The 14291-nt window shown below is 41.8% G+C and overlaps 1 protein-coding gene and 1 long non-coding RNA gene across 3 annotated transcripts in view; one reads left to right on the top strand and one right to left on the bottom strand.

Annotated features, from left to right (window-relative positions):
* LOC132397902 (uncharacterized) overlaps nt 1–8522 on the bottom strand; it is a 49311-nt gene extending 40789 nt beyond the window's left edge. Inside the window, exons 1-2 of the long non-coding RNA XR_009513475.1 lie at nt 8236–8522; nt 2691–2823 (exon numbers count right to left, since the gene is read on the bottom strand). This is a non-coding gene — a long non-coding RNA (uncharacterized LOC132397902). The remainder of the gene's footprint in view (nt 1–2690; nt 2824–8235) is intronic.
* The window catches only part of atp11c (ATPase phospholipid transporting 11C), a 208025-nt gene that overhangs the window by 136041 nt on the left and 57693 nt on the right, over nt 1–14291 (top strand). For both annotated transcript variants that reach the window (XM_059976687.1, XM_059976686.1), the window contains exons 20-22: nt 1044–1218; nt 2975–3077; nt 9952–10097. In XM_059976687.1, coding sequence (XP_059832670.1) covers nt 1044–1218; nt 2975–3077; nt 9952–10097 — 424 coding nt within the window. The remainder of the gene's footprint in view (nt 1–1043; nt 1219–2974; nt 3078–9951; nt 10098–14291) is intronic.

Raw genomic sequence — 14291 nt, 5'->3', positions numbered from 1 at the left:
GGCTTCATCCCCCTTCTTTTCCAGTCCTGATGGAGGATCCAGGTCTGAAATATTGATTGTTTATTCATTTCCATAGATGTCTGAGCTGCTGAGGTCCTCCAGCATTTTGTGTGAGTGTCACTCTGGATTTCCAGCATCTGCAGAATCTCTTGTGTTTATGTTTAATCATGAAGTGATTTCTTTATTGTGAATTAAGAAATAAACATTTAAAGACTTGGCATAAATGTCAACATCTATAGTGATTATTGCAGATTACTTTAGCGAATATTGAAAGGATGTTTCCTATAGTGGAGGAGTCTAGGATCAAAGGACACAGCCTCAGAATACATTGACGGCCTTTTTGATCAAAGATGAGGAAGTTCTTTAGCTAGAGTGTGGTGAATCAGTGAAATTTGTTGCCGCAGATGGCTGTGAAAGCAAAGTTACTGGGTAGGTTGATAAGTTCTTGATTAGTTTTGGGAAGAAGGCAGAAGAATAGGGTTGAGATGGAGAACAAATTGGCCATGATGGAATAGCAGAGTAGACTCGGTGTACCAAATGGCCTAATTTTGCTTCTGTGTTGATAAGGTTGATGGTATAGGGGGATGTCAGAGGTAAGTTCTTTACATAGAGCGGTGGGTGTGTGGGACACATTGCCAGGGGTGGTGGTAGAGGCAGATACGTTAAGGGTATTTAAGAAAGCCTTAGATAGGCACATGGATGATAGAAAAATGATTTATGTAGGAGGGAAGGGTTAAATTGATCTTAGAGTAGGTTAAAAGGTCAGCACAATATTGTGAGCTGAGAGACCTGTACTGTGCTGTATTGTTCTATGCTGTGTAGTCGTATGATTGTTCCAATTGAAAGGCTTCAGTAAATTCTGGCTCAATGTGTAAGGTGCATTGGCATCTAGTGGCAGAATCAATGAACTGCAACAAAGTTTATGTTGATCGCACTAATTTGGTCACAGCTATGGCATGCTTTGGGTGGGAGGAAACCTTTTCTATTGGAATTGTGCCATTCATCACAGTTTAAAATTATACCTGCAACAATTTCTGTTCTAGAAGTTGGTCAGTTACGCAGCAATATGGCTTGATCATAGACGGTGCTGCTCTGTCGCTAATATTGAAACCAACCCAAGATGGTGGCTCAAGTAACTACAAAAGTCTATTGTTACAAATATGCCAGAGATGTACAGCTGTCCTCTGTTGTCGCATGGCACCATTACAGAAAGCACAGGTATGCTGACTTTTTGCCAGTCTTTAATGTCTGTCTATTCATCTTTCCATCCCTCTGTTATATCCCCATGGGGAGCCCCATATAATCCACTTGTTGATTATCAAAAGTATATTAAGAGTATATATTTAAAAGACCCATAAGTATCTGTACACTTCCATCTTGAAACCACGAATAAGGATGCATTTGGATGTGCGCTGCTGGGAGATGCAGTGAATGTGACATTGAAAAGATCTTTGGTTGGCAGTTAGACATCTTTATTTTTGACCTCTGATAGTCTTCAATTTATCCCTACTTACTTTCAAAGTTGTCTTCCATTTTAAGACATGTTTAAGTCATCTTTCTATCATATTTGCAGGTTTGCATTCCTTTTCACCATTCCTGCTATAAGTACCACCAGTAGAGAAGAGCTTTGATCTTTATACTTTTGTTCAAAATAGGTGTATTTAGAGTATCTTCCTGTCACATTTAGCAGAATAAAGCTCTTCATCTGATGATGATATGGTGGATTGTTTGTCACAAGTGTCTTAAGTGTGTTTTTTACCTATTATAATTACAAATTCAAGTTATTGTCATCTGACTACATATATACAGCCAAAATGAAACAACGTTCCTCCAGACCATGGTGCACCCAAAAAATGTATATCACACGCAGCACAGAAAACAAAATATTACAATAAATAAGTTAATAAAATATAATTCAAAGTACGTGTAGTGTGCAGCACAGGTAAACAGTAAACAGCTTGCTGACCTAGTGACGAGACCTTGTTGGTGGCAGGGTATTCATTAGTCTCACAGCCTAAGGGAAGAAGCTATTATCCAATCTGGCTTGCCTAGTTCCAATGCTCCTGTATTTTCTGCATGATGGTGGTGGATCAAAGAGATTGGAGGATGTGTGGGCACTTTGTCTACAACATTCCCGTTTGACTTTTCATATCTGATTTTTGCCAACAAATTTGGCCTCCATTTTCTTGGGTGGCTTTGATATCCTGAAATAAATGGATTATCATTTCGTGAGATACTATCAATGTTACTTAGCAATCATGTAAGAATTGTTTCTTGATAATTTAGAAGAACTCCATAGAGTCATAAATTTCCGGAACACAGAGGGAGGCCTTTCAGGTGTCGAGTCCATGCTACCTTTTGTACTAATCCACACTAATCCCATTTACTCATATTTGGTCCATAGCCTCCATAATTTGGCAATCTCATGCTTTTGTTTAGATTAGGTGTTTCCAACATGGAGTCCACAGACCCCTTGCTTAATGGTATTGATTAATGGCATTAAAAAAAAGTTGGAAATCCCTGGTTTAGATGCTGTTTCTATATCCTGAGAGTATCTGCCTCCACCCATTTTTTTCAGGCAGTGAAGACTGTTCATCAGAATTAATGAAAGTGATGGTTGATACAAAATTATTCTCGTTAGTAGATTTTCATCACAAATGAAGATAATATATTTGGTAGATTATCTTTACCATCCAGTTCCAGTTACAAGATCAGCCAATCTCAGCAGTCACTCAACACAATCCCTCTTGTGGTATCCACTTCTTGCTCCCATGAGTCAGTTTATAAAGATTTGCTGTCCATTCTTCCTGCGTCTCTGGTTTGCTGTGAGCAGAGGGTAAAATAAGCTACAACTTTATTCCCACCTACTCTGTTACAAGATCAATTTCATCAGAAAAACTATTGCAGTTAAGGTTAAATGATAGAATTTATACCACTCTATGTAAATTATAAATCTTTCATCTTTTTATTTCAGATTGTAAAAATGGTGAAAAACACAAAAGAACGGCCCATATGTTTAGCCATTGGTGATGGGGCAAATGATGTCAGTATGGTTCTGGAGGCACATGTTGGAATTGGTAAGAAAACTATCAAAGGTCAAAACAGAACAATTTGTAATCACTGATCTGTTAACAACCTTATATGTACATAATTTGTGATTTCATCAATGGCTTTCACTGTCATCCACTGACATTATGCCTTCAACAAGTGTAGTCCAATGAGCTGGTCTATTGAAGCCAGTTATTGGAATACAGGGAAGCAGTTCTATTGAGAACACTATATATAGGCCACAAACAACACACACAAAATGCTGGTGGATCGCAGCAGGCCAGGCAGCATCTATAAAGAGAAGCACTGTCGATGATTCGGGCCAAGACCCTTCGTCAGGGCTAACTGAAAGGAAAGTTAGTAAGAGATTTGAAAGTGGGGGGGGGAAGGGGAAATGTGAAATGATAGAAGACCGGACGGGGTGGGATGAAGCTAAGAGCTGGAAAGGTGAAGTGGAACAAGTGCTACACCTGCCCTTACGCTTCCTCCCTCACTACCATTCAGCCCCCAGACAGTTCCCTGTGAGTCGGCTGGTGTGGTATACTGCGTCCGGTGCTCCCGGTGTGGCCTTTTATATATTGGTGAGACCCGACGCAGACTGGAAGACTATTTGGCTGAACACCTATGCTCGGTCCGCCAGAAAAAGCAGGATCTCCCAGTGGCCACACGTTTTAATTCCACGTCCCATTCCCATTCTGATATGTCTATCCATGGTCTCCTCTACTGTCAAAATGAATCCAAACTCAGGTTGGAGGAACAACACCTTATATACCGGCTGGGTAGCCTCCCAGCTGATGGCATGAACATTGACTTCTCTAACTTCCATTAATGCCCCTCCTCCCCTTCTTACCCCTCCCTGACATATTTTGTTTTTTGCCTGTTCTCCATCTCCCTCTGGTGCTCTCCCCCCCCCCCCCCACCGCCTCCTTTCTTTCTCTCGAGCCCTCCTGTCCCATGATCCTTTCCCTTCTCCAGCTCAGTATCACTTTTGCCAATCACCTTTCCAGCTCTTAGCTTCATCCCACCCCCTCCGGTCTTCTATCATTTCACATTTCCCCCTCCCCCCACTACTTTCAAGTCTCTTACTATCTTTCCTTTCAGTTAGTCCTGACGAAGGGTATCAGCCCGAAACATCAACAGCGCTTCTCCTTATAGATGCTGCCTGGCCTGCTGTGTTCCACCAGCATTTTGTGTGTGTTGCTTGAATTTCCAGCATCTGCAGATTTCCTCATGTTTGCTATTTATAGGCCTCCTTCATTTTCAGCTGTTCAAATAGCTTTGTGATGGATTTCACTGAGGATGGATATATTTTTACAGTGAAGTTAAACCAGATTGATTTTGGAAATTATATATCTATCTATCTATCTATCTGTCTTGAGGCCTTTGGATAATCTGCATATTATCAAGGCAATGATTGGTGGAGTTTTATTTGATACTAATTAAGGTGGGTTGCCACGTGGAGATTCATCTCTAGCAAAGGTGGCGTAAGTGCTCCTTCCCTCCGGTATCCTGCAGATCACTCTTCGGTAAGGTGTAGCACCTGCTTAGCACCCCGCCCTCCCCAGATCAGGGTCAGGTGAAGCCATGGGAACAGGTGGTGGATTGTTGTATGAGCAGCTGGTGCATATAGACAATAGACAATAGGTGCAGAAGTAGACCATTCGGCCCCTCAAGTCTGCACCGCCATTCTGCGATCATGGCTGATCATTCACTATCAATACCCAGTCCCTGCCTTGTCCCCATATCCCTTGATTCCCCTATCCATCAGATATCTATCTAGCTCCTTCTTGAAAGCATCCAGAGAATTGGCCTCCACCGTCTTCCGAGGCAGTGCATTCCACACCTCCACAACTCTCTGGGAGAAGAAGCTCTTCCTCAACTCTGTTTTAAATAATTGACCTCTTATTCTCAATCCATGCCCTCTGGTACTGGACTCTCCCAACATCTGGAACATATTTCCTGCCTCAATCCTATCAAATCCTTTAATTATCTTAAACGTTTCAATCAGATCCCCTCTCAATCTCCTCAATTCCAGCGTGTACAAGCCCAATCTCTCCAATCTCTCTGCGTAAGACAGCCCTGCCATCCCAGGAATCAACCTAGTGAATCTACGCTGCACTTCCTCAATTGCCAGAATGTCCTTCCTCAAACCTGGAGACCAAAACTGTACACAATATTCCAGGTGTGGTCTCACCAGGGCCCTGTACAAATGCAAAAGGACATCCTTGCTCTTGTACTCAATTCCCCTTGTAACAAAGGCCAACATTTCATTTGCCCTCTTCACTGCCTGTTGCACTTGCTCATTCACCTTCATTGACTGGTGAACTAGGACTCCTAGGTCTCTTTGCATTTCTCCCTTACCTAACTCTACACCGTTCAGCCAATACTCTGCCCTCTTGTTCCTGCTTCCAAAGTGGATAACTTCACATTTATTCACATTGAATGACATCTGCCAAGTATCTGCCCACTCACCCAGCCTATCCAAGTCTCCCTGTATTCTCCTAACGTCCTCTTCGCATGTCACACTGCCACACAGTTTAGTATCGTCAGCAAACTTGCTGATAAAGCTTTCAATGCCCTCATCTAAATCGTTGACATAAATCGTAAAGAGCTGTGGTCCCAATACAGAGCCCTGTGGTACCCCACTAGTCACCTCCAGCCAGTCCGAGAAACACCCATTCACTGCTACCCTTTGCTTTCTATCTGCCAACCAGTTTTCTATCCATGTTGAAACCCTGCCCCCAATGCCATGAGCTCTGATTTTACTCACCAATCTCCTATGTGGCACCTTATCGAATGCCTTCTGAAAATCTAGGTACACAACATCCACTGGCTTACCCTCATCTAACATCCTTGTTACACCCTCAAAAAACTCCAACAGATTAGTCAAGCATGATTTGCCCTTGGTAAATCCATGCTGGCTCGGCCTAATCCTATTTCTGCCATCAGGATGTGCCACTATTTCGTCCTTAATAATGGATTCAAGCATCTTCCCCACAACTGACGTTAGGCTAACAGGGCGATAGTTCTCCGTTTTCTCCTTCCCTCCCTTCTTGAAAAGTGGGATAACATTAGCCACTCTCCAATCTTCAGGAACTGATCCTGAATCTAAGCAACATTGGAAAATGATTACCAATGCATCCGCAATTTCCTGAGCCACCTCTTTTAGAACCCTCGGATGCAGACCATCTGGACCCGGGGATTTATTAGCCTTCAGTCCTACCAGTCTACTCATCACAGTTTCTTTCCTAATGTCAATCTGTCTCAGTTCCTCTGATATCTTATGACCCTGGCCCATCCATACATCTGGGAGATTGCTTGTGTCCTCCCTGGTGAAGACAGATCTAAAGTACGCATTAAATTCTGTTGCCATTTCCCTGTTTCCCATAACAATTTCTCCCAATTCATTCTTCAAGGGGCCAACATTGTTCTTAACTATCTTCTTTCTCTTCACATAGCTAAAAAAGCTTTTGCTATCCCCTTTTATATTCCTGGCTAGACTCTCATACCTGATTTTTCTCTCCGTTTTGCTTTTTTAGTTAAGATCTGCTGTTCCTTAAAACTTCCCCAATCATCTGTATTCCCACTCATCTTAGCCCTGTCATACTTCTTTTTCTTTAATGCTATACAATCTCTGACTTCCTCTGTCAACCACTGTGGCCCCTTCCCCCTCTTTGAATCCTTCCTTCTCATTGGAATGAACTGCTTTTGCATCTTTTGTATTATGCCCAAGAATATCTGCCACTGCTGATCCACTGTCTTTCCTGCCAGGGCATCCGCCCATTTAACTTTGGCCAGCTCTTCCCTCATGGCTCCGTAGTCTCCTTTATTTAATTGCAACACTGATACCTCTGATCTGCCCTTATCCCTCTCAAATTGTAGATAAAAACTTATCATGTTATGATCACTACTTCTTAATGGCTCCTTTACTTCAAGATCACTTATCAATTCCTGTTCATTACACATCACCAAGTCCAAAATAGCCTCGTTCCTGGTTGGCTCAAGCACAAGCTGTTCCAAAAATACATCCCTTAGACACTCCACAAACTCCCTATCCTGGGGTCCAGCACCTACCTGATTCTCCCAGTTCACCTGCATGTTGAAATCTCCCATAACGACTGCGTTACCTTTAGCACATGCCAATGTTAACTCCATAATCAACTTGTACCCAATATCCACGCTACTGTTTGGGGGCCTGTACACAACACCCATTAGGGTCTTTTTACCCTTACTGTTCCTCAGCTCAATCCACACAGACTCTACTTCCCCTGTTCCCAAGTCACCTCTTGCTAAGGACTGAATCTCATTCCTCACCAACAGGGCCACCCCACCCCCTCTTCCCATATTTCTGTCTCTACGATAGCACATATACCCTGGTACACTCAATTCCCAGACCTGATCCCCTTGCAGCCATGTCTCCGTTATCCCAACAATATCGTAGTTCCCCATTTTCATCTGAGCTTCAAGCTCATCTGTCTTATTTCTGACACTACGCGCATTCAAGTATAGAATTCTTAGCCCATTCCTCCTCTCTTTGCTTAAAACACTGTCTACTGTACCTAACCCAACTCCTTGAACTTCCATCGGGCTAATTGCACCCTGAATTTTGATGACCTTCTCAAGATCACCCAAACCTTCTACACATTTAACCCCATGCTCCTTCTGACCAACCCTCTGGATCTGGATCCCTGCCCCCTGCACATCTAGTTTAAACCCCCCCGAGCAGCACTGGCAAACACTCCTGCAAGAATGTTAGTACCCCCCCGGTTCAGATGTAGACCGTCCCTTCGAAACAGATCCCAATGTCCCTGGAACAAAGACCAATTATCCAAAAACCTGAACCCTTCCTTCCTGCACCATACTCTCAGCCTCGTATTAATGTTATTATTAGAAATATTAATATTAAAAATAAATATTAGAAGAGAAGTAAGGAAGAATAAAAAAATAAGTTACCTTAAAAATAAAACAGCTTAAATAGAGGTTAGAGGTAAACAGAGGTTATTAACAGTCTAACAGGAGGGGGAACATCACTTCCCTGACTCTAGGTTGACTCATGATAGAGTGTATTGGCCAAGGGCAAGAATGACCCTCTTTGGAGCAGTACAGCTGTTTTAGTCTATTACTGAAAGTGCTCCTCTGTTCAGCCATGGTGGCATGCAGATAGTAAGAAAAGTTGGCCAGAATTACCAGGATTTTCGTAGGGTCCTTTCTTCTACCACAGCCTCCAGTGTGTCCAGTTTGATTCCTATAACAGAGCCAGCCTTTCAGATCAGTTTATTGAACCTGTCGGTATCACACCATTGATGCCATTGCCGCAGCACATCACCACATAGATGATTGTACTGGTGACAACAGACTGGTAGATGATGTTGAAGGAGAGGCCTGCACACTCCAAAAGACCTCTGTCTCCTCAGGAAGTAGGGGCAATTCTGGTTCTTCTTATACCCAGCCTCTGTGTTGGTGCTGCGCTCAAGTCCGTCGTTCAGGGGCAGTCCCAGAAAAATGAGGGAAAAGATTAACCAAGGTATTTAATGATGTAGCAAGGCACAATGGAAATGTACTTGCACTTCATAAAAATTCCTGTAGAGTGATTTTGTCCTTGTGTCAACCTGAAATTATTAACCTGCTCAGTTGAGGAAAAACACCAGAGACACGAAATTACCTCTGGAATGGTTTTTATTCAGGGAGGAGTTCGCAGCCCCATGCACTTCAGGCATAAGGTAGCCAACTCCCAATTTGTCGGTTTACAAAGGTAATACTTATACCCAAGAGCAGGGTACTACATTCGCAAATATGGTTACCGATTCAAATCCGTCAATTGATTGGCTATTGCATAGCTAAGCACGCAAAATACTCGGAATAAGCATAGACGCAAGCGTTATACTTGGAATGGGTATGGATGCAAGCAAAACACTGGAAATAGGTATATAGCTCAAAATACTTTGCCGAACACATTGTCTTTTGGTCGCAAGGTTCTTCTTCTTTGTGGTGGCCACATGCTGTCTGGCACCTAAATTTAGCTACCTCTTCCCTGTCCTCCTACACTTACCCCTCGCCCACCCCTTCTACGCGTACCCCTTACCCTCTGCACATTCTCACTTAGGGCCTTGATATCCAACAGGAAAAAATTTCCAAAATGTCTTGGATTAGTGTATGGTCTTATGAGATAGAAAAGTAGAAAATATAACACTATTCATAAAGGACGCTAGACAGCAAGAAGCTACAAGCCAGTCAGATTTATTCCTCTGTCGCAGAGGAAAATATACGAAATGTATTACAGGTTTCCCCCACAATCCAAAGGTAGAGCTTTCCTATGAAACTGTTTGTAATCCGAAATGTCGTAAAGCGAAGAAGCAATTACCCTTAATTTATATGGGAAAATTTTTTGAGCGTTCCCAGACCCAATAAATAACCTACCAAATCAAAGCAAATAACACATAAAACCTAAAATAACATTAGCATAGAGTAAAAGCAGGAATGATATAATAAATTTACACCCTATATAAAGTAGAAATATTGTAGGTATTATATCTACAATATAATGTAGGTAGTTTCACTTATTAAACTCGGGAAGGCAGCGAACCAAAATTGATTTGGAGAAAAAAATCGGCACATACACATATACATACGCATGCACAAACAGCTGCCCGCACCGGGCTTCACAGTCGTAGTCTATCTCGGGGTAAACACATGTATAAAGCGGGTTTTCTCGTAAAAGCGAAAATCCTCTTTGGTTAGCGAAAACAGGTACTAATGTAAGTCTTTCTTAACAGCGAGTTGTCGTAAATCGAACGTTCGAAAAGTGGGGGCTGTATATAAGTATATTACAACATAGAAAACCTTTTCAATTACTTAACCAGTGGTCCATATGCACCTACAGATGCTTTAAATTTTAAATTTCAGGTTTGAAGGGCAAGGAAGGACGTCAAGCAGCCAGAAATAGTGATTATGCAATACCAAAGTTTAAACACCTACAGAAGCTTCTGCTTGTCCATGGACATTTGTACTACATCCGGATCGCACAACTTGTGCAGTATTTCTTCTACAAGGTTTGCCATTTAGGACAGGATATACACGTGAATGCATGGTTTATTGTTCTATTTTGCTTGTTTTCTCTCCACAGATTTCATTTCTGTTTTTTGTTTCCTGGAGTCAGAGTATCATCACAGACTACAATTAGACCAGGTGTTCCCAACCTAGGATCCATTACTTAATGTTATTAGTCCATAGCATAAAAACGGTTTGGAACCATTTGGGATGTAATGCTAAAGTTGTACAAGGCATTGGTAAGGCCAAATTTGGAATATTGTGTGCAGTTCTGGTCACCGAATTATAGGAATGATATCAATAAATTAGAGAGAGTGCAGAGACGATTTACTAGGATGTTACCTGGGTTTCAGCAATTAAGTTACAGAGAAAGGTTGAACAAGTTAGGTCTCTATTCATTGGAGCGTAGAAGGTTGCGGGGGGATTTGATCGAGGTATTTAAAATTTTGAGAGGGATAGATAGAGTTGACGTGAACAGACTGTTTCCATTGAGAGTAGGGGAGATTCAAACTAGAGGACATGATTTGAGAGTTAGGGGGCAGAAGTTTAAGGGAAACACGAGGGGATATTTCTTTACTCAAAGAGTGATAGCTGTGTGGAATGAGCTTCCTGTAGAAGTAGTAGAGGCCAGTTCAGTTGTGTCATTTAAGGTAAAATTGGATAGGTATATGGATAGGAAAGGAGTGGAGGGTTATGGGCTGAGTGCGGGTAGGTGGGACTAGGTGAGATTAAGGGTTCGACACGGACTAGGAGGGCCAAGGTGGCCTGTTTCCGTGCTGTGATTGTTATATGGTTATATGGTTAACCCTGCTTTGGACAAAGGGCCACACTGAGTAAACAATCAGTATTGACAGATCTCAAGATTCAAGATCATTTAATGTGATTTCCAGTCTACAAGTGAAAAGGAGAAAAAATAATTGTTACTCCAGATCCGATGCAGCACAAAAATATACGCAATAATAGAAAAAAAACCACAGTAAATAGAAATACATATATGAAATAGCTTTTAGATTGATTGTACGTGCATAAAGTGACATTCGCCGCAAGAGTGTCTGTACATAAGGTGACTGACAGGAAATGATAAAGTGCTGTTGGGGATACTGTATGGGTGGGTTAGTGGGTGGAGGTGTTGATCAGCCTTACTGCCTGGGGAAAGTAAATTTTTTAGTCTGGTTGTCCTAGAGTGGATACTATGCAGCCTCCAAACTGATGGGAATCTCTGAGCAAGTTAGGTGGGATCCTTCATGATGTTACTGGCCCATTTCCAGCACCTTTCTTTATATCAGTAGTGCTAGAGCCAGGTTTGTTCTTGCTTTTGTCTAACAGAGAAGCAAGCGTGTTTTAAAATCTGTTGCAAAAAGGATTCATTGAGCTGGAAATGGACTGTTTTTGTTGTGACCTTGGTTGTCTGCACTGAAATTTCACCATATAATTCAACAATATTAAACAGATCAATATATGTCTAATATCAAGCAGATCAGTATATATCTAAGCATCACACATAAAATGCTGAAGGAACTCAGCTGGTCAGGCAGCATCTACAGAAATCAATAGATAGTTGATGTTTCGGGCCAAGACCCTTCATCAGGACTGAAGTGTTGACTGTTTATTCAATTACATAGATGCTGCCTGACCTGAGTTCCACCCTGCATTTTAGACCATGAGACACAGGAGCAGAATTGGGCTAATCAGCCCATCGAGTCTGCTCCACCATTCCATTATAGCTGATCCTGGATCCCACTGAACCCCATACATTTGCCTTCTCACCATGTTGTTCAATGCCCTTGACCGATCAGGAAATTATCAACTTCTTTAAGTACACTCACGGAATTGGTCTCCACCACAGTTTGTGGCAGAGCATTCCATAGATTCATTAATCTGGCTAAAAAAGTCCTCCTTACCTCTGTTTTAAAAAGTCATCCCTCAATTTTGAGGCTGTGCCCTCTAGTTCTGGATGCCCCCATCAGAAGAAACGTTCTCTCCACATTCACCTTATCTAGTCCTTTCAGCATTTGGTAAGTTTCAATGAGATACTCCTGCATTCTTCTAAGTTCCAGTGAGTACAGGCCCAAAACTGCCAAACGATCCTCTTATGTTAACCCCATTCGTTCCCAGAATCATCCTCATGAACCTCCTCTGGGCTCTGTCCAATGACAACACATTCCTTCTGAGATATGGGGCCCAAACTCCTAACAACACAAGTGTGGCCTGACTATTGTCTTATAAAGCCTCAGCATTATCCCCTTGCTTTTATATTCTATTCCCCTTGAAATAAATGCCAACATTGCATTTGCCTTCTTTACCATAGACTCGACCTGTGAATTAACCTTCTGGGAGTCTTGCATGTGGATTCCTAATTCCATCTGTTGTTTGAATTTTTTTCCCATTTAGATGATAGTCTGCACTTTTGTTCCTTTTACCAAAATCCATTGTCGTACATTTCCCAGTATTCCATCTGCCACTTTGTTGCCCATTCTTCCACTTTGTCTTAAGTCCTGCTAAAATGCATTGCTTCATCAGCACTACGTACCCTTCCATCTATCTTTGTAATATCTACAAACTTTGCCACAAAGCCATCAATTCCATTATCTAATTCATTGACAAACAATTTGAAAAGTAGCGGTCCCAATACTGACTCCTGAGGAATACCACTAATCACTGGCAGCCAACCAGAAAAGGCCCCCTTTATTCCCACATGCTGCCTCTTGCCTGTCAGCCATTCCTCTATATATGCCGGTATCTTTCCTGTAATACCACAGGATTTTATCTTGTTAAGCCGCCTCGTGTGGTACCTTATCAAATGCTTTCTGAAGATCCAAGTATATTACATCCACAGTTCCTCTCCTTTGTCCACCCCACTTGTTACTTACTTGAAAAACTCCAGTGGCTTTGTCAGGCAAGATTTCCCTTTACAGAAACCATGCTGACTTTGACTTATTTTATCATTAGTCTCAAAGTACCCCAAAATCCTATCCTTAATGATAGACTCCAGCACTTTTCCAGCCACTGAGGTTAGGCTAATCAGCCTTTAATTTCCTTTCTTTTCCCTTTCTCCCTTTGCAATTTTCCAGTCCTCCAGGACCATGCCAGAATCAAGTGATTCTTGAAAGATCATGACCAATGCATCCGTTATCTCTTCAGCAACCTCTCTCCACGCCCTGGGATGTAGTCCATCTGGTCCAGGTGGCTATCCACCTTAAGACCTTTCAGTTTGCCTAGCATTTTTTTCTTTGTAATAGCAATGGCACTCATTCCTGCTCCCTTACACAGACCTCTGGCACACTTAGTGTCTTCCACAGTGAAGACTGAAGCAAAGTATCCATTAAGTTAATCTGCCATATCTTTGTTCCCCCTTACTATCTCACCAGCATCATTTTCCAGTGGTTCAATGCCAACTTCTCTCTCCCTTTTACTCTTTATATAACTAAAAAAAAAACTTTTTAGTATCCTGCTTTATATTATTGGCTAATTTGCCCTCGTATTTCATCTTTTTCTTTACAGCTTTTATAGTTGCCTTTTGTTAGATTTTAAAAGCTTCCCAATCATCCAACTGCCCGTTTTGTGTGTGTTGCACTGATTTCCAATATCTGCTGAACCTTACGTTTATGTCTAAGCGTAGATTATTAGAAGAAATGAGGGGTTTTTTTGGATGCTTGCCTCCCTTGAAATGTTTGTAGCATTCAGAGAAGGCAGGAGAATGGAGTTGAGAGGGATTGACCGAATGGCATAGCAGACTTGATGGGCTATATGGCCCAGTTCTGCTCTTATAGATTAGCTACAATGTTAGAGAATTGAGCAGCCTTTAGGGGCAGCATACCTGTGTGTTGCTAATTTTTATGCTAAGTTTAGCAGTAGAGCTGGGTAATTGACGTGTTCTGTCTTCAAGTATATCTAATGTCTAGAATTTTCTTGCTGAGGTACTTGCACTGTATTACTCAAAGCCCAACAGCTGATGGAAAGGTTCTGAAAAGATAGTTGAGCCAGTTAGTTACTCAATTGTACCCTGCTTTGTTCTCCCAATTGTTCTTGTGGCTTTTCCTGTTAATTTTCTGACCATTATATTAAAAGCAGAGGTCATGGCAGTGGTGTCATTTATAATGGTTATCACCTGTGGTGGAGATATTTATCTGCATTTATCAGCCTTGACTTAGATGTTCAATAGAAATGACAGATTGATTGACTTGAAGCTCACAAAT

The sequence above is a fragment of the Hypanus sabinus genome, chromosome 8, assembly GCF_030144855.1.
Source record: "Hypanus sabinus isolate sHypSab1 chromosome 8, sHypSab1.hap1, whole genome shotgun sequence".
Taxonomy (NCBI): Eukaryota; Metazoa; Chordata; class Chondrichthyes; order Myliobatiformes; family Dasyatidae; genus Hypanus; species Hypanus sabinus.
The sequence above is the reverse complement of the archived record's forward strand: the minus strand, read 5'-3'. Positions and strand labels throughout refer to the sequence as shown.